The following is a 21,227-nucleotide window of genomic DNA, read 5'->3' on the forward strand; positions in this document are numbered from 1 at the left end:
GGGAGTTATCAGTGTAGCCCACGTTGCCTGTGCTTCGTGGCAGGTCCAGTTGGACAGATGATGAATGGATTTGCTGATCTCTCCCTTTACCTTCTTGAACTAACTCTATTACCTTTGGCGGATACACGTCTGACCTTTGAAAATGCTGTTTGATGACCTGATAACACAAGAATTTATAGTGCTAGGCTTACCAGGTGATAAGTTGTGATTCTCTAACATTGTGTTTACTCAATCCACCACTTGGAGCAGAGCAGAGCGATTTTCTCCCAAGACTCCAGTCAGTAAATTTGCATTGCTGCCTTACGATTCCATGTTAACATCATTGATTTGTAATTTGAATTATTTTCCTCACTGATATTAAGAGACAGGCACTGGCCCCAAAGCACAAGCCCTTACAGTGTGCTCTTGTGTAACCAACAGTTGTCACTGCCCACCTGAGACGTACGGACCGCAGTGTGCCTCCAAATACAATGACTGTGAAGGGGGTTCTGTGGCACGTTGTGTCCATGGCATCTGTGAGGATTTAGACCGTGAGCAAGCTGGAGAGGTGGGTCCCTTCCCTAAATGTGCCTCCTTGCAGAGAGCCATGGTTAGTAGCTCCTCCTCCTATGCCCACTGTATACAAGCACTGCCTGGAGCTTGCAGAGGTGAAGTCACTTCCTGCCTGTAAGTGGGACGTAGGCGAGGAGGAGAGATGAACCGTGCAGGAAATAGGACCCAGAGATTAAGATGTCATTATGTCAAATAGGACCTTTTTTTTTTTTTTTGAGACGGAGCCTTACTCTGTCACCCAGGCTAGAGTGCAGTGGCACGATCTCAGCTCACTGCAACTGTCACCTCCCTGGTTCAAGCAATTCAATTCTCATGCCTCAGCCTCCTGAGTAGCTGAGATTACAGGAACATGCCAACATGCCTGGCTAATTTTGGTATTTTTAGTAGAGACAGGGTTTTGCCATGTTGGCCAGGATGGTCTCGAACTCCTGGCCTCAAGTGGTCCACCCACCTCAGCTGCCCAAAGTGCTGCAATTACAGGCATGAGCCACCACGCCCAGCAGAAATAGGACCATTTTTATTATCTCGTCATGACTGTCTCTGAGATAAGACCTTCTCTTGGCCTTGTAAGTTTTATTTTAACAGTGACAAAACACAGGAATATAAAAGGACCAGTCTTGTTGGCAACATGTGGTTTCAAAGAGTCTGACTTTTCCTGACCTGAGTCTCTGGAACTGCTGCAGACTCTAAGAGCCCACTCCCCAGAATACCCCTCCATGCCCTAGGTCCTGATGACTTTTACCCCTGACCCTTAAAGTTGTCCAGTCTTGGCTGGCTTGGCTCTTCATGAGAACTTCAATTCTTTATTTTTAGTTCTATTTTTTCTACCCATGTGATGGAAAATAGTTCCCATCCAATGATGGGGATGGAAGGGTTGAGGAGGTGGGTAGGAGGAAGAATTTTCCAAAGAAAAACAAACAGAATTGAGTTTCCAAGGTCTGTGCCTACATGGATGTTTTTCCCTCTAAAAACATAGCAGGCTGAGTTGATTGACTTTAATTATATTGACTTACAGTTCTTGATTGTTGTTACTCTTTCCCTGGCATCTTTGGGAGAAATTATAGCTTGCTTTTACTCTGAAATAAAGATGTTTCCCTTTTTGCATGGTCTGGTCTAAATGCTTAATCATATGGGAAGGAAAAGAGAAGCCAGTGGATTGGCCGTATGGAAATGAATGTTAGAGGATAAACAGCTTGGGGCTTGATGAAATGTTCAAAGGCTTTTCTTGCTGATTTTCATGATTGTCTTTATTCATGCTGTTGTCATCCTGCCAGCCCAAGTACAGCTGCATCTGTGATGCTGGGTGGATGTCTCCACCAAACAGCCCTGCCTGCACGCTGGACAGAGACGAGTGCAGCTTCCAGCCCGGGCCTTGCTCCACACTTGTGCAGTGTTTCAACACTCTAGGCTCTTTCTATTGTGGGGCCTGCCCAACAGGTACGTTCTCAGGGCCACATGCCAGGCTCTGCATGCCAGGTTGGCGAGGTGCCAGAATCAATTTTCTTTCACTATTGATGAGTAAGAAGACCATTCTTAGGAGGTGTTCAAATCCAGTTTTGTGTCCTGGTTCACTAGCTTCTGCTCGACGATCTCACTGCTATCACAATTCCACGACAAAAGAGGGAGGCTTGTCCAAAACTGTGCTAGAGTCAGACTTTGGGGCAAGGTTAGCCATAGAATTTGTAAGTTAGACACTGCATTGCAGTGACCGTCAACCAACCGGATTTGAGATCAAAAGAAATACTGTAGTGCCACCTTTCATACTAACCAGCTGTTTGTACACATGGGGAAATTATTTGACCTCTTTGCATCTCCACCACAGTCCAGTAGCTCTTGCCTGGGTGTGTCATTAGCGTATCTTGTGGACTTGATGTAAACAGAGATATCCAGCTCCATCACAGCCCTGCAGCAACTGAATCTCTAGGGACACCGGATGTTGAGTCATGGAAAATGTGGGCTCTGTTAGTCAAAGACTGCCTGGGTTTGAATCCGAGGGCATCTTTTGTTCTATGAGACAGTCATCATACATTCCACACATATTTTTTTGTAGGATGCCTACTGTGAGCAAAGCACTGTGCTGGGTTCATTGGTAGGCAGTTAGCCAGACCTCAGGTTTATCTGCACTCCAGGGGTGTTCTTAGAAATGGAGCACAAAGATAATGTAATAATAGTAGCTGGTTTTCTTTTGCTTTGGTTTTGTTATTGTTTTGAGACAGAGTCTCTCCCTGTCACCCAGGCTGGAGTATAGTGTCATGATCTCAGCTCACTACAACCTCCACTTCCTGGGTTCAAGCAATTCTCCTGCCTCAGCCTCCTGAGTGGCTGGGATTACGGGCACAAGCCACCATGCCCAGCTAATTTTTGTAGGTTTAGTAGAGACGGGGTTTGCCATGTTAGCCAGGCTGGTCTCAAACTCCTGGCCTCAAGTGTTCTGCCCACCTTGGCCTCCAAAAGTGCTGGGATTACAGGCGTGAGCCACCACGCACGGCCTGCTTTTTATTTTTAATAAAAGTATTATTAAGGCACTGTATAAGTAATTTTTAATTCTTGTAACTACAACAAAACCAAGACATGGTAAGAATAAGTATTACTCACATTTTAAAATATGATAACTTGAGCTTAAAGAGGTTGAATAACTTGCCCAAGATCACATAGCTTTACAGATAGCCAGAATTGAAACCCAAGTTTCTTGGCGAGTTTCTTCTCTCCAAGAAACCCCACAAACCTATAGCCCCAGGTAGTGATTTTTGGTTTAGTGGTGTTCTGCGTGTATATATTTAGATCTTGTAAAACTGGAAAGAGATGGAGAAACCTATGAAGACTTTTTCCCTCTTAGTTCTCAGGGGCAAGCATGATTTGCAAGCAATCACATTTTGAAGGTAGTTGATCATGCACAATCTTTAAAAACTATAAATCAGAAAAATAAATTATTTACATTAGAGGATTGGCAATGTGTTTTTACATTCTTCTTTTTATTGTTGGAGAGGAAAAAGAGAAACAATTTTTTTTCTTGTTTATCACTCTATTTTTCCTACAGTATATAGCAGTTACATTTTATAAGCAGCAAAGCAATATATGCTGCTTATAAAATATCACTACAAAAATACGGAAAAAATAGAAAAAAATACCTTTGATCTTATCACACAGAGGACCATGATGAACATTTGGGCACTTTTTCTTGCAACTTTTTTCATGTATGCATTTTGCCATGCACTAATATGATAATTTTCTTAGGTAGAGTCTTAGAAGAGGATTCTGCTTAAATCAAAGAATATAAATATTGTTAAGTCTTCAAAGGTTTTTAAGGATTCTTATAATTGTAATAATTTGAATTATAAAAGTAATACAAATCTACAACCATTGAATAAAATGGGAACGACTAAAGTAAAATTATTAAATCCCATCTTCCTAATGACACCATTAGTCATTTGTTCTCCTTCCTCTTTTACCTTATTCTTCATTCGTACAAGCACTTATGCAAGAGTTTAAAAAATTCTTTCCCAAAATTAGGAGTATGAGCCCAATCCTCCATATGATTTTAACAGTTAGTTTCTTTTTGTTTCTGTTTTTGAGACAGAGTCTTGCTCTGTCGCCCAGGCCAGAGTGCAGTGGTGCAATCTTGGCTCACTGCAACCTCTACCTCCGGGGTTTGAGGGATTCTCCTGCCTCAGCCTCCCAAGTAGCTGGGACTCCAGGGGTGCACCACCACGTCCAGCTAATTTTTGTGTTTTTAGTACAGATAGGGTTTCACCATGTTGGCCAGGCTGGTCTTGAACTCCTGGCCTCAGGTGATCTGCCCACCTCAGCCTCCCAAACTGCTGGGATTACATGAGAGCCACCTTGCTCAGCCACGTTTAATATTTTAATTAATGTATATATAAAAATTCTTTCAGTGTTTGTGTGTATGCATATGTAGGTATATAGGTTTGCGCATGATATTAAAAGTGTTTTTAGTGTTCAGTCACAAAGATGAGTCATAAGGTGTTCAGCTATGCTTCTGTTGATGCTTGAGGGGTTTTTCCCAATTAAACAGTGCTGCAGTAGACATCCTCTTACCTACATCTTAGTGTGGTGGTAGTTTTATCACAATAGGCTGAGTTTTAATAAGTGCAGTTGGTAGTCAAAGTCTATGTATTTAAAAAATGTTGGTGAATACAGCCAGAGCTCTTTCAAATAGGTTATATCAATTTAATATCTAACTATCAGCATGTACGAGGAGCCCATTTGCCCACTTTGTTGCCAGAATTTGATTGTAAGAATTCAAAACAACTTTTGCCAATCTGATAAGCATATCTCATTTTTATTTTATAGTTCCTTAGGTGGAGAAAGTTTTTGTATGTTTTGACTCGTATTTCTTCCTTGTTGACTTGTCTATAGAACTAAACTTTTAAATCTTCTTGTTTTTCTAGGCTGGCAAGGCAATGGATATGTTTGCGAAGATATCAATGAATGTGAGATAAATAACGGCGGCTGTTCTGTGGCTCCACTTGTTGAGTGTGTGAATACACCTGGGTCTTCCCACTGTCAGGCCTGTCCACCAGGTGCTGCCTCGGTTCAGTGTGAACCTCCTGACCCCAGTACAGGGAACACAGACATTTGAATACGGAATCTTGTGCTCCATTTAAAATATGATTTCTGGCTGAGCGCAGTCACTCATGCCTGTAATCCCGGCACTTTGGGCGGCTGAGGTGGGTGGATCACATGAGGTCAGGAGTTCGAGACCACCCCGGCCAACATGGTGAAACCCGTTTTCTACTAAAAATACAAAATTAGCTGGGCGTGGTGGTGCGTGCTTGTAATCCCAGCTACTCGGGAGGCTGAAGCACGAGAATCACTTAAACCTGGGAAGCGGAGGTTGCAGTGAGCTGAGATCGCGCCACTGCACTCCAGCCTGGGCAACAGAGTGAGACTCCATCTTAAAAAAATAAAAAATAAAATATGATTTTTGTCTTAGGAGAGAAAATAGTACAGAAAGTTTTGTTTGTCTTGTGAATTCAGGACACATTAGTATAACACTATGATAAGAAAGAAAAAACATTTTGAATATCAATAGAAAACAACAAACTTTACAAACTGTCAAATAGCTACAGAGCTAATGCAGAATTTGAAAAGTTTTCTGAGTGGATCACAGACTTACTGTTCCATTGCCCTCACGAATAATTTATTAATATCGTGCACTCCTGAGTTGTTTTGTATACCAAGTTTAGTAAACCACAGGCATCACAGTAGGCATATTTAGTAATTGTTGGTTTCCCTCCTTTTCTGGAAAGGAGTCTTTTCTGCTATTCTCTAACCTGAATCAAATTACTATCCAAGAAGTTCAGGGAGTACTAAGGGATACTCTGAAATCTTGTATGTTTTAATAACATGGAACTACAGTACTTTGGGGTGCTATAATAATTGACATCTAAGAACATCAGAGTCACTGTAATGTAAAAATATTAACTTTCTTAGTGTCAGCACTTTCTAAGTCTACCAGCAGTTTTATACATATTTTTTCATTAGAAACAACCCAGAACATTGTTTATGAAATCAAGTTACTAATACTTGTTATTTTTCATATTTATGAAATTTCATTTGTTGATGACATTTTATACTTATATTTTTTGTTTTGATGAGAGAAGATCCCTGATTGGTCTGTTTCATGATACTTGAATCTTAGACAGGCATTGTCCCCCCATCTTTTTGACATTGTTTCTTATGCCCCGGCTCTTGTTCTCATCAGGGTACCAGGGTGACGGAAGAGTGTGCACACTCATAGACATCTGCTCAGTCGGTAACGGAGGCTGCCATCCAGATGCCTCATGCTCCTCAACTCTAGGTAATGACTCATTTCTCTCTTTGGCTTTGGGTATTGTAATAAGACCCTCTAAACCAATTCAACATCTTACACACAAAATCCTCTGTTCTCAAAATTATTATTTTGACTTTCAAACCTAAAATTAATCCATGTCATAAAACTACATGTTTGGGTTTCTTTTTTTTTTTTTTGAGACGGAGTCTTGCTCTGTTGCCCAGGCTGGAGTGCAGTGGTGCAATCTTGGCTTACTGCAAGCTCTGCCTCCCAGTAGAGATGGGGTTTCACTGTGTTAGCCAGGGTGGTCTTGATCTCCTGACCTCATGATCTGCCTGCCTCGGCCTCCCAAAGTGCTGGAATTGCAGGTGTGAGCCACTGTACCTGGCTGGATTTCTTAAAAATGTAATAAGCTATGCTCTTTAATGGTCTGCTCTAATTTAGGAAATAAGGTAATTAAGCTAACTAATTAATTAATGACTGTATTCCAATGAGCAGGCAGGAGAAAAGGAGGAAGAAGGCTATGCCACCTTCTTTTAAAGGACTCTTCCTTTTCTAGGCTGTTGCTTAAAACTGAGCTGACTGGCTACACCTGGCTGCAAAGGGAGGTTAGGAAGTACAATCTATATTTCGGGCATCCTGAGTCCAGCTGAAATGAGGAGTTTGTGGAAAGAAGGAAGGAGAGAATGGATCTAGGGTGGCAACCAACAGTGTTTGCAATGCTGCATAAAAGGGTTTAACCCTGTAATTTAACAAAATATATACTGCTAAACTTTCTCCAAGAAAGGTTGTATCAATGTATGTATTTACAGACAGTGTATAAAAATACATATTTACTCTGTCTTTGACAATAATAGATATTATTATTATTTTTCATCTTGGTCAGTTTTATAGGCAAAATTAGTTTTTCAATTACTTTCATTTATACTTTTTGATTACTAATAATTAATATTTTCCACATTTTCACTGGGCATTTTTTTATTTGTCCATCCCCTTTATTCTCTTTCTTTCTTACTGATTGGCAAAATTTCTTTATGTACTAAAGACATTACCTCATTATATATCTTATGTTTTATAAATGTTTTTCCTGGTATGTTGTTTTTCTTTTAATCTTGTGGTGGTATTTTCTGTAAAGAAGTTTAGAATTGTTATGTAATCAAAAAGATAAATCTTTTCTCTAATAATTTCTCCCTTTGAAGTCATGTTTAGGAAGGCCTTCTTTACTGAACTCTTTAAAAATTGTCAAGTACATGTTCTTTTATACTTTTATGGGTTTCCTTATGGTAAGATATTTTATATTTTCAGAATATATTTTTTATCTATAGCATCAAATAGAGATCTGGCTTGGTATTTTTGCTCAAATAAGTGGACCCAACTCCATCTCTTGAATAATCATATCTCTTGCTATTTCAAGATACCACCTTTATTTTTTATTAATTTGTCATATACTTGCATATATAGAAAAGAATATATATGTGTATGTAAACACACACACACACATACGTGTGACTAAATGCTTATTAATTGATTATCAACATACCAAAGCGGTTAGGAGCATGATTTCTAGATAAAGACTGCTGTCATTTTTCCCTGGGCTCCACCATATTTTAGCTGCTTGTCCTCAGTCAAGACACTTAATCTCTATGCTTTAGTTCTTCATCTATAAAATGAGGATAATAATAACACCTACCTCAGGGTGCTTGAGATGATTAAATGAGTCCTTATATGTAAAGTGCTTGTAACAAATATTATTACAAACATAACCTTTTTTTAAATATGGAAGACGGTCATAATGTTGATGACATGAAGTATTAATAGCACTTTATGTACTTTTAGGCTGCCCTTCTTTACTGCAACCTGTAAGCTTACCCTGGGAACCTTAAAAAATTTCTAGGCAGAGCTGCAACAGTTTTAGAGCTTACTTACTCCATTTTTCCCTATAAATATATTTTTTTCTTTTTCTTTCTTTCTTTTTTTTTTGAGTTGGAGTCTCGCTTTGTCACCCAGGCTGGAGTGCAATGGCATGATCTCAGCTCACTGCAAACTCCGTCTCCCGGGTTGAAGCAATTCTCCCACCTCAACCTCCCGAGTAGCTGGGACTACAGCCATGTGCCACCACACTTGGCTAATTTTTGTATTTTTAGTAGAGACAGGGTTTTACCATGTTGGCCAGACTGCTCTCGAACTCCTGACCTCAAGTGATCCGCCCGGCTCGGCCTCCCAAAGTGCTGGGATTATAGGCGTGAGCCACCACGCCCGGCCCAAATATTTTTTTTTTTTTTTTTAAGACGGAGTCTTGCTCTGTTGCCCAGGCTGGAGTGCAGTGGCCGGATCTCAGCTCACTGCAAGCTCCGCCTCCCGGGTTTACGCCATTCTCCTGCCTCAGCCTCCCGAGTAGCTGGGACTACAGGCGCCCGCCACCTCGCCCAGCTAGTTTTTTGTATTTTTTAGTAGAGACGGGGTTTCACCGTGTTAGCCAGGATGGTCTCGATCTCCTGACCTCGTGATCCGCCCGTCTCGGCCTCCCAAAGTGCTGGGATTACAGGCTTGAGCCACCGCGCCCGGCCAAATATTTTTAAAAGAAGTAATTAACTACAAAAAATGCATTTCTAGGCAATTCTTTATTTTAAAAAGATATTTGTGTTTTTAATATTGAAACAGAATCTTGCAAGTAATATAAGCTGAGAATATAAAAAACTTATATTGTCATTCAATTCTACTGTAATCTGTCACATTGTATAATTTGTTCTATTTTTTAAATTATTCAGTAGGGTTTTTCTATCCATCTTAAACAGTTCTTGCTGATGGAGAAATGTAGTTAAGCGCCACATTGATTTCCTTGTATTATTTCAACCATTGTACAATATAGTAGAACGAACATATATTTCTGCAATGAGATGGGGCTTTTTGCTATTAAGTGAGAAATCTGGAAAAGTCTCTGGATATTAAATTTAGTAAAATTTTGTAACGTCTATGATGAGTATTTTTTTACTTAACATTGTGTAAGAAAACTGTCAAGACACTGAATGCTCTAATACTGTTGTTAGCTATTACCTCATGTACATCATAATTAATCGTGGATGTTAATTCATGTTTTAAATAGACTCAGTCATTTCAAATTCCTTTCAACCAAGTTCCTTCCCAACCCAATTCGATTGCCATTGTTTTAACCTTGTACCGTGGTGATGAGGAGCTCATCAGAAGTGTGGGAGAAGTTTTGGCACTAGTATTTTGTTGATGTCCCCATATATTTATGTTACTGTATTATCTTCAATCTGTGATTTTATTGCAAACATCTTTTAGAGACTTGAGTTCATTCTGTGATGGCTATTTAGCCTGTTTAAAACTGGCAGCATACAGGCCAGGTGTGGTAATTCACGCCTGTAATCCCAGCACTTTGGGAGGCCGAGGCAGGTGGATCATGAGGTCAGCAGATCGAGACCATCCTGGCTAACATGGCGAAAGCCTGTCTCTACTAAAAAATACAAAAAATTAGCCGGACGTGGTGGCAGGTGCATGTAGTCCCAGCTACTTGGGAGGCTGAGGCAGGAGAATGGTGAGAACCCAGGAGGTGGAGCTTGTAGTGAGCCAAGATCACACCACTGCACTCCAGCCTGGGCAACAGAGCGAGACTCTGTCTCAAAAGAAAAACAACAACAACAACAAAAAACCAAACAAAAAACAAACAAAAAAACCCACCTGGCAGCATACAATCTGCACGTCCACATAACTAGGGAAATGTGGCCTGCCCGTGTAAGCTACACTCCCATGCAGATGTGCTGTAGGCACCCTACACATGAGGGGGCTGCTTGCTCTCTGGGCTTCTCTTCATTCTAGCTGTGTGTCCTTGGCCAGGACAGTCTGTCTGTACTCTGGCTTCATCTATAAAATGGGGATTATAAAAGAATATCTACATAGGCCTTTTTGTTGTTGTTGTTGTTGAGATGGAGTCTTGCTCTATCGCCCAGGCTGGATTGCAGTGGTGGGATCTTGGCTCACTGCAACCTCCACCTCCTGGGTTCAAGCGATTTGTCTGCCTCAGCCTCCTGATTAGCTTGGACTACAGGCCACCATGCCCAGCTAATTGGTTTGTATTTTTAGTAGAGACAGGGCTTCACCATGTTAGCCAGGTCAAACTCATGACCTCAGGTGATCTGCCTGTCTCGGCCTCCCAAAGTGCAGGGAATACAGATTCCATAGGGCTCTTTATTATTATTATTATTATTGTTAAAAAAAATTTTTTTTTGAAATGGAGTCTCACTCTGTCACCCAGGCTGGAGTGCAGTGGCGCTCTCTCAGCTCACTGCAACCTCTGCCTCCCGGGTTCAAGCGATTCTCCTGCCTCACCCTCCCAAGTAGCTGGGATTATAGGCGTGTGCCACCACACCCCGCTAATTTTTGTATTTTTAGTAGAAACAGGATTTCTCTATGTTGGCCAGCTGGTCTCTAACTCCTGAACTCAAGTGATCTGCCCACCTCAGTCTCCCAAAGTGCTGGGATTACAGGTGTGAGCCACTGCACCCAGCCCTCTATTGGGTTCTTGAGGGGATTAAATCAGTCAGTGTAAATCCAGTGCTTGCAACAGATAAGTTTCATCCTAAGTATCTCCTTTTCTGCTGTTAACTCCTCCATGATAAGAATGTCTGTCTTCCCCAGGTGTCCCTCACCGTTATGCAAAGCTCAGGACCATCTAACATATGGGCTGACAGCACTGATGGCAAGCCAATACTGCAATAATGTATTGACTGCATTTAATGGCTTTCTTATTTTAAGATAAGAAATACAAAAATAGGCCAGGCGCGGTGGCTCAAGCCTGTAATCCCAGCACTTTGGGAGGCCGAGGAGGGCGGATCACGAGGTCAGGAGATCGAGACCATCCTGGCTAACACGGTGAAACCCTATCTCTACTAAAAAATACAAAAAACTAGCTGGGCGAGGTGGCGGGCGCCTGTAGTCCCAGCTACTCGGGAGGCTGAGGCAGGAGAATGGCGTAAACCCAGGGGGCGGAGCTTGCAGTGAGCTGAGATCTGGCCACTGCACTCCAGCCTGGGCGACAGAGTGAAACTCCGTCTCAAAAAAAAAAAAAAAAAAAAAAAAGAAATACAAAAATAAAGATTCTAATATTTTCTCCTCATACCTTGTTTTATCTGCCTGTCAAAATATGCAGACTGGATGTTGGTGGATCCTTGTTTATACAGCATATTCTGAGTTTAGATGCTGCATCTGAACAGAGGAGGAGAACTGTATTTACACATTTGTTTTTATTTCTGAACAGGATCCTTACCTCTCTGCACGTGTCTCCCGGGTTATACTGGAAATGGTTATGGGCCAAATGGATGTGTGCATCTCAGTAATATTTGCCTAAGTCACCCCTGTCTAAATGGACAATGCATCGTGAGTCCTTTATTCTTCCTATGGAAAGAGAGTACCTGAGAATAATTTTAGTTTCACGCCTATAAAATGTATCGTTATAGGATTCAAGAATGTTAAGATAATGAGTCAAGTTTCAGATAAGGAACTGTCAAGAACTCTCAGATAAAAGATAGATAATGATTTTAGTTCTCAGGAAAAAGCATTGAGTTAATTTTTTGTCTCAGTGGTTTACGAAGAACTAAACCACGCCTGCAGTTTGATCTAAATAAATCTGACTTATACTTAACAATTACCATTTAAACTTATTAATAACAAGTTGGACTACTAGAAAATACCTATATATAAATACATATATATTTGTAGCACCTGTTAAATATATCAATCGGCCAGGCATGGTGGCTCACACCTGTAATCCCAGCATTTTGGGAGGCTGAGGTGGGTGGATCACGAGCCAGGAGTTTGAGACCGGCCTGACCAACATGGTGAAACCTCATCTCTACTAAAAAAAAGTTAGCCAGGCATGGTGGCACATGCCTGTAATCCCAGTTACTCAGGAGGCTGAGACAGGAAAATCACTTGAACTCGGGAGGCGGAGGTTGCAGTGAGCTGAGATCACACCACTGCACTCCAGCTGGGGTGACAGAGTGAGACTCCATCTCAAAAAAAAAATTATTTTATATATAATTATATATTTATAGTAATTGTATATAATATAATTATATATTTATAGTAATTGTATATAATATATTAGAAATCTATAATATATAATATATATAATATATAATATATTTATATATAATATAATATATAATATATTTATAATATATATTATATATTATATATAATTATATGTCTTATATATTATATTATTATATATAATAATTATATATATATATATCTCCATGGCACCACATTCCTATTATTTGGATTGATTCAAGTTTATTGCCTATCCATTTGTTTTATGGTATTGCGTGTTTTTTTTTTTCCTTAGGACACAGTCTCTGGTTATTTTTGTAAGTGTGACTCAGGTTGGACAGGTGTCAACTGTACAGAAAACATCAATGAGTGTTTGAGCAACCCCTGTGTGAATGGAGGAACTTGTGTTGATGGCGTTAATTCTTTCAGTTGTGAATGCACACGTCTCTGGACTGGACCTCTCTGTCAGGTTCCCCAGCAAGGTACAGTCAGCATTTCTTATGCCACAGATGCTCACAGCATAGCAGCAGCGTCCTTTAGTGAGTCCCTCAGCAGATTCCTCTGCTGAACCCACTTTTTTGTCCAGTTGCTCAGATATTGAGAACTAAATCTTTCCTTGTAGAAATGGTATACAATTCACAAGGTAAATATTTATGAATCTCACTGTAAGCCAGGCACTTTTCTTCCAGAGAATAATTAGATTAGTATTTGCCATTTGCATGATGCCCTTTTTGAATATAAAACATGCTAAGGTATTGTCTTTTATGGTTTTCTAAGGGGAAGTTTTGTGAGGAGCAGCCACTTAATTTCTCTAGAATACTGCACTTAGTCATGGCACTCTCCCTTTCCATGATACACAGTGGCTTCCCGTTGCCTGTTAAATAGAGACTGGGATTATTTTTCGATGATCTTCTATAACCAAGTCTCACTCGATCCATCTAACCTTATTTTTCACTAGTTTCCTAGAAATACCTTCACTCAAGCAAGTTTTCTTTCGTCACCAGACCCCCATGCCACCATGAGTATTTTCCACTGTGTTCATTTATTTGGGATGTTTCTCCCGACAAACCTCCTCACATGTCTTCCCTGTTTCTCATCCAGATGTGTCTGTCCCTCAGGAGCACTTCCCCCATCAACTTCCTCCATAAAGTCACTTTTGACTCTTCTGCCCCTCATTTAAGACTCCTGATTTGGAATCAACACATTTATTGAGAGGTTGTTATATGTTTAGGACAATAGTAGACCCTATGGAGAAATATGAAAGCATAAAATACTGTCTCCACTTATGAACTGCTCACCTTGTGGTTGAGGAGACAAGACCAACCCCAATGGGAGAACAGATACAAGAATTAAAGATATGAGCTACGTTGTGTGGGGTGAAATCGGGTGTCACAGGGACATAGGGAATGGGAATCAGTGGTAACATAAGACAGGGCAGTTAATGGAGCAGGTGATGAGGCATCAGCTGGGCTTTGAACAAGAGGTGGGATTTCTGTGGAAGTTTGCAGAAAAAGGGGACAGAGGAGAGGGAATGGCAGGGCTTTTGTCTCCAACCTTCATTACTCATATTTTCTCTAAATGTATCAGCAGCAGGGTTACAGTTGCCCAACCTCTTCCTTTTAGGAAACTCTGAAAAGCACAGTTCATGTTTTCCTTTGCAGTTTGTGGAGAGTCCTTGTCAGGAATAAATGGAAGCTTCAGCTACAGGAGCCCGGATGTTGGTTATGTTCATGATGTTAACTGCTTCTGGGTTATCAAAACTGAAACGGGAAAGGTAAATGTAGTAACTCCTGTTCAAATTCATATTATATTTGTATATATAAATATGGAGTATGTGTATATATTACATAAAATACATACAATGATAATTCAACTATCATATATTGAGTGCTTACTAAGTACGGAGTGCCAGGATTTTGGCTAGACGTATACCTACCTTTCTATAACTGTACATTAATTCTTTGAAATAAGTAACAGGGGTTGGGCATGGTGGCTCTCGCCTGTAATCCCAGCACTTTGAGAGGCTGAGGCGGGTGGATCACCTAAGGTCAGGAGTTTCAGACCAGCCTGGTCAATATGATGAAACCCTGTCTCTACTAAAAATACAAAAAAAAAAAAAAAATTAGCTGAGCGTAGTGGCACATTCCTGTGATCCCAGCTACTTGGGAGGCTGAGGCAGGAGAATTGCTTGAATCCAGGGGGTGGAGTTTGTAGTGTGCAGAGATTGTGCCACTGTACTCCAGCCTGGACAACAGAGTGAGACTCCATCTCAAACAAAAAAAAAAAAAAAAAAAAAAAAATGGTAACAAGGCCGGACCTGGTGGTTCACGCCTGTAATCCTAGCACTTTACAAGGCTGAGGTGGGTGGATCACCTGAGGTCAGGAATTCAAGACCAGCCTGGTCAACATGGTGAAACTCTGGCGCTACTGAAATGACAAACATTAGCCAGGTGTGGCGATGGGTGCCTTTAATCTCAGCTACTTGGGAGGCTGAGGCAGGAGAATCGTTTGACCTCAGGAGGCAGAGGTTTCAGTGAGCCAAGATTGCGCCACTGCACTCCAGCCTGGGCAACAGAGCAAGACTCAGTCTCAAAAACAAATAAATAAATAAATAAATCCTCCTTTTATAGATGAAATAATGGAAAGTAGGTGAAGCTAAACATTTTTTGTTAACACTTCTTAGCTTGTAATTGGAATAGTTGAATTTCAAAGTCAAGTTTATCTGGTTCCAAAGTCCATGCTTTCTCCAGTATGAATGATTCTCTACGCTGGTTGACTGACTGCAAGCCACTAGTTAATTTGTAAAATCATGTTACTGAGACAGTATTTTAGAAGATGTTCACTCAGTATTATGTTGAATATTATGCAAAAATGGCCACTGATATTAAGATAGTTTTCTTATCAAATGTCTTCGCTCTGCCATGTTCTATGCTAAGTGCTTCATTACAGCATTCCATTTTTAACTCTCATAACCCTGAAAGATAGAAATTATTACCTTCATTTTGCACACGAGGAAGCAGAGCCTAGTGCCACTGAGAAGTGTGTCCAGGTGCATGTGGTTCGAAAGTGGAATGCATTGACTCAGACACAGGCCAGTCACCTCCAAAGCCTGTCACTCTGAGCCGCTGCATGAACACTTTTCAAATTAAGACCCAAGTCCAAGGTTTTTAGTGCTTTTATACCCAACATTAATTACCCAGGCAGTTCTAAATATTGTTTCTCAACCACCTCCTGGACTCATAAAAATAAAGTGGTATGTCTGAATAGATAAAATTTTCCCCTGAAATCCTATTAACTTTTTCCAGCAAACTATTACAGAGGGCATTGTACAAGGGTCAAAAAACATTTTTTTCCCTTGAGGAGGGAGGACTATTTGGGACCTGGTAACCTCACACTAAAATAAACTCCAAAATAAATTTCCCAGTGGGTATGCTATGTGAATTTCCTTCCTTCCATTTAGTTTTCATGAATTCTATTTCCTGGCATTGAAAACATTCTTTTGAAAAAAATATTCTTAGGTGAGAAACTTGTAATACTTTTATTACCAATTTGTAAGAAAATTCATCTTGTTTTTTTCTTGATTATTATGATTTTTTATCTTCTCACTCGTAATGGACATAATATGGTAGAAAATATATACAAATCAGGATAGTTCAATTAACAAACATTTGAGTTTTGTTTAAACTGTTCTAAGAGAGAAAGTCATGTAGTAATAGGTAACTGATCTTAAAATATCCTAGCACAGAATTTCAAAAATTCCTGATATCCTTTTTCATTAACTGAATATTGTTGTGATTTTAGGTTTGGATGAAAATTAAATCCGACAGCCTTCTTTTGATTGTTTATCTCAAATGAGGTTGTCAGTACATTATAAGTTATATTACTGTATTTGAAGTCTGTATTCTAATCCATTCGGACACATTTTTGTGTTTATTCTCTTCTACTTGTATGCTCAATATTTTTCCTATTACCTTCTCATTCTCTGCTCTTGGTATTACCCATCTTTTAATTCTATCCAGTCCCTGAAGCCTTCCAGACCTTGCATGTCTACATCCCGCCTACTCCGCCTACACCTGAGCGTGTTGGTCTGGGCTGGCATCAGAATCTTAGCCCCTCTGGAATCAACATCCCTGGCAGGCAGTGATGAACATCTGTGTGTTTATTACAGGCCACAGGTTATTCAGGGAATCAGGGTGTACATTCTTGTGAATGGTAATATTAGCCAGTTAAACTTAATTCAGGTAGATTTTCAAATCTCCATTTATTTTACTGTTTTAAAAACAATGTCAGTTATACATTTGAAATACCTTGGTTTGGTGGACTTGACAAATGTAATGAAATCAGGGTAAATCTATGTTAATAACATTAAGGTTTTTTGATATATTTCGATATTAGTTGAAGTTTGTTTTTAATGATATTTAGCACAAGTCATTTAATATGTAGATTGACATCTGTACTGGTGGATAACCAGGAAATGATAGATCTAGCTCTTGAAAGTGCCTCAGTATGAATGCTGCCTAGGAAGTGGGAGAAATACTTTAAAATTCACAAGGAAGTAAAAGATAATATATGTGGCCTTTGTATTTTTAGGTCCTGCGTATCACTTTCACTTTTTTCCGATTAGAATCCATGGAAAATTGTCCACACGAGTTTCTTCAGGTTTATGATGGAGATTCCTCTGCCGCTTTGCAACTTGGAAGATTTTGTGGCTCCAGCCTCCCTCATGAACTCCTCAGCAGTGACAATGCTCTCTATTTTCATCTCTATTCTGAACATTTAAGAAATGAGGGAGGCTTTACAGTAAGATGGGAAACACAGCAACCAGGTACGTATGAACCTGGAGAAAAAAAGAAGCAAAATTTTGAGGTTATTCAGTTTTCTTAATCAGTGTTAGACTTTTGGATACATGAGATGTTTTGGGATCTGAAGATATATAATATTTTATAATTATTTTATTTTATTCATTTATTTATTTTGAGACAAGGTCTCACTCTGTTGCCCAGGCTGAAGTGCAGTCACCTAATCACGGCTCACTGCAACCTCGACCTCCTCTGCTCAAGTGATCCTCCCACCTCAGCCTCCTGAGTAGCTGGGACTACAGGTGTGCATCACCACGCCAGGCTAATGTTTTGTGTGTTTTTTGTAGAGACGGGGTTTCTCTATGTTGTGCAGGCTGGTCTCAAACTCCTGGGCTCAAGCGATCCATCTGATTCAGCCTCCCAAAGTGCTGGGATTGCGGGCATGAGCTGCTGTGTCCAACCATAATTACTTTAAAATCAAATCAATCTAGAATGAATTAGAATATATTTTGTGTCTAAAGACAACAAAATTAGCATGAAATAGAAGGGATTAAAAAACATGAGTCTTAGTTGGTCCCTTATCAAATTACTGAACAGCCTTTTTATAAGCTCTACTAGTAGTTTACTGCAGAAATATTGAGGACATTGTCCACCCCTTCATGTAGTATTCCTTCATCTTAATGACCACTCAATCGTTTTTTCTTTTTGTTATTATTTTGTTTTAATTATTCTATTTTCTTTCACGTTTTTACTATGAAAGTTTTAAACAAATAAAAAGAGATCAGTATACCAAAGAGATCAGTATACCAAGCCCACAATTCATTCATCAATACATCTGTGGATCAATTTCAGCATTTTCTCATCTTTTTAATTGGTGTTTTTATCTATCCTGATACTGCCTAGGCTTAACTTCTGAAGCTTGAAATCTGAGAGTGTAATTTCAACTTTGCTCTTCTCAAAGATTTTGGATATTGTGCATTTCCATATAAGTTTTTGAATCAACTTCTCAGTTTTCCCAAAGAATTTTATGGGAATTACATTGAATCTATAATTAACTTTCAAAGAAATGACCTCTTAAAAATATTGAGCCTGCCAATGCATGAAAATAAACTATTTTTAAATTCAGTTCTCTTTTAATTTATCCTGGCAATGTTTTATAACTTTCAGTGTGTAAGTATTCCATATCTTTTGTTAGATTTATTTATAGATATTTGATGTATTATGCTTAGTGAAATACTAATTTTCTTTCTTTCTTTTTTTTTTTTTGGCTCTGTTGCCCAGGCTGGAGTGCAGTGGCGTGATCTCAGCTCACTGCAAGCTCCGCCTCCCGGGTTCATGCCATTCTCCTGCTTCAGCCTCCCGAGGAGCTGGGACTACAGGCGCCCGCTGCCATGCCTGGCTAATTTTTTGCATTTTTTGTAGAGACAGGATTTCACCGTGTTAGCCAGGATGGTCTTGATCTCCTGACTTCGTGATCCAGCTATCTCAAAGTGCTGAGATTACAGGCATGAGCCACCGTGCCCGGCCTAGTGAAATATTAATTTTCTAAAGTTTAATTTTTCACTTGTTATGTAAAACTATGTATTTTTTAAATATTTGATTTTGATTCCATAGGCATTGTTAAATTCATTCATCAATTCTAATTATTTTTTGTAGATTCTTTTGGATTTTTTAACATACACAATTACATCATCTGTGAATGAAGGATATTTTTCCTCTTCCTTTCCAGTCTTTGTAACTATTATGTCTTTTCCTTGACTTATTGCCCTGGTTAGGACCTTGAATACCACACAGAATAAAAGCTGTCAAAAGGAAATCCTTGCCTTTTCTCCAGCGGCACGGGGAAATGCTCAATATTTCATTGTTGAATATGATGTTAGCCGTAAGTTTTTGTAGATAACTTATCAGATGAAGGGTGTTCTTTCCTGTGTCAACTACTATTGCTGTGTAACAAATTTCCCACAAATTCAGTGTTGTAGAACATTAATCATTTGACTTTTTTTCTGATTTTGTGGACCCGGAATATGGAAAGAACCCAACATGACAGTTGCTACTTAAAATGTATTCAGCAGTTATAAGCAAGTGTCAGCTGGGACTGCAGCTGTCTAAAGGCTGGACTGAGCTGAATATCCAAGATGGCCTACTCCAATGGCTACCAATTGATGCTGGCTTTCAATGAGAGTTCAGCTAGGCTGTGGACCTGAGTGTCTACATGTGGCTACTCTAAAAAGGTGGTCTTAGAATAGTGAAACATTTTTCGTGGCAATTGGCTTCTCTCAGAGCAAGCATTACAACAGAACCAGACAGATGCTGCATGGGATTTTTTCAGCTTGTGTTTGGAAGTCATTGTGTTATTTCTGCCATACTCAATGGGTTAAATTAGTCACAATGTGACCCAAATTCAAGGGGAGGGGACATAGGCCCACTTCTAAATGGGAGAGGTGTCAGAATTTATAAACAATTAAAAAAAACACACGTTTTGTTCCTAGTTGCCAAGAATTTTAAAAAATCATGAATGAATGTTGAAACATACAAAATACATTTTCTGACTCTGTTGAGGTGATCATGTTTTTTGTCCTGTATTCCATAAATGTAGTGAGTTAAATTGATTGATTTTGAATGGCAAATCAACTTTGCATTCATCAAATATTTTCCATTTGTTCATGGCAAGTTATGCTTTTTATACATTGCTAGATTTTATTTGCTAATATATATTTTTAGAATTTTTATATCTATATTTAGGAGATATTCTTTCATAATTTTGTCAAGTTACAGGTAATGTCAGTCTTTTAAAATTAATAGAAAAGTGTCCTCTCTTTTTATATTCTCTGGAAGAATTTGTGTAAGATTGACAATATTTCTTCCTTAAATGTTTGAAATAATTTACCATAAAGTTAATTGAGCCTGCAGGCTTCCTTGTGAGAAGGCTTTAAATTATGATTCAATATATTTAAGATAGATCTATTCAGATTTTACATTTCTTCTTTTTTCAGTTTTGGTAATTGTTTTCTCAAGAAACTCATCTATCCTTTCAGAATATTTTCGTGCTATGTTTTAGTGTTCGTAGGCTCTGTAGTGATGTCCTCTGTTTTCATTCCTGATGTTGATAATTTATGTTATCTTTTTTACCTTGATAAGTCTTACTAAGGGTTTGTTACTTTTCCTAATCTTTTCAAAATTCCAACTGTTGGCTCTGTTAATGTTTTCTGTTGATTTTTATTTCGTTGATTTTCCTCGTGGTTTTATCATTTGCTTCCCTTGTGTTATTTTGCACTTAACTTACTGTTACTTTTAAATTTTTTCCTTGCTTCTTGACTTGGAAGCATTGAGAAATGAGTTTGAACTTTTTAGAATTTCTAATGTATGCACTAAAGCTACTGCATTTTCCTTGGAGAACTTTTATTTGCATCCCACAGGTTTTAATATGTATGTTTTCATTAGCATTCAGCTGAAAGTATTTTCTCATTTTTATTTTGAATTCTCTGTGACCATAGGTTTTATTAAAATTATACTATTTATTTACTGATGTGATCACTAATCATGCAGTATATTATTTCAATATTTTGAAATTTGTTGAGATTTACTTTATAGACTAAAGTCTATTTTGGTGCATTTATTGTATGGACAGGAAAGAATGTATATTCTGCGATGGTTAGATGTAGTCTTCTACCTATATTAACTTAGTCAAGTTGGTAAACAGTGTTTTTCAAATATTAAATTTCTTTACTGATTTAAAAAAAAATTTGCTTTATCACTTAATGAGAAAGTTATAGTAAAATCTCAAACTATGATTATAGATTTGCCAACTTTTTGTTCTGAAACTTTTTGCTTTATGTATTTTCTTACATTATTTTTATCTTCTTTTCCCAATATTTCAAGCATTTATGCTTTTCCAGCTTTACTGGAGCCTAATTGACAAATAAAAGTTATACATATTTAAGATGTACAATGTAATGTTTTGATATTTTGATATATGTATACCTTGTGAAATGATTACCACAATCAAACTAACA

The 21,227-nt window shown here is 38.8% G+C and overlaps 1 protein-coding gene across 1 annotated transcript in view; it reads left to right on the top strand.

The window, feature by feature from the left end:
- CUBN (cubilin) overlaps nucleotides 1-21,227 on the top strand; it is a 336,941-nt gene that overhangs the window by 26,242 nt on the left and 289,472 nt on the right. Inside the window, exons 8-15 of the mRNA XM_023223232.1 lie at nucleotides 421-547; nucleotides 1,827-1,989; nucleotides 4,962-5,093; nucleotides 6,278-6,373; nucleotides 11,622-11,740; nucleotides 12,711-12,897; nucleotides 14,077-14,189; nucleotides 17,006-17,240. Of these exons, the coding sequence (XP_023079000.1) occupies nucleotides 421-547; nucleotides 1,827-1,989; nucleotides 4,962-5,093; nucleotides 6,278-6,373; nucleotides 11,622-11,740; nucleotides 12,711-12,897; nucleotides 14,077-14,189; nucleotides 17,006-17,240 (1,172 nt within the window). The remainder of the gene's footprint in view (nucleotides 1-420; nucleotides 548-1,826; nucleotides 1,990-4,961; nucleotides 5,094-6,277; nucleotides 6,374-11,621; nucleotides 11,741-12,710; nucleotides 12,898-14,076; nucleotides 14,190-17,005; nucleotides 17,241-21,227) is intronic.

Source organism: Piliocolobus tephrosceles, chromosome 9, assembly GCF_002776525.5.
Source record: "Piliocolobus tephrosceles isolate RC106 chromosome 9, ASM277652v3, whole genome shotgun sequence".
In the NCBI taxonomy this organism is placed as follows: Eukaryota; Metazoa; Chordata; class Mammalia; order Primates; family Cercopithecidae; genus Piliocolobus; species Piliocolobus tephrosceles.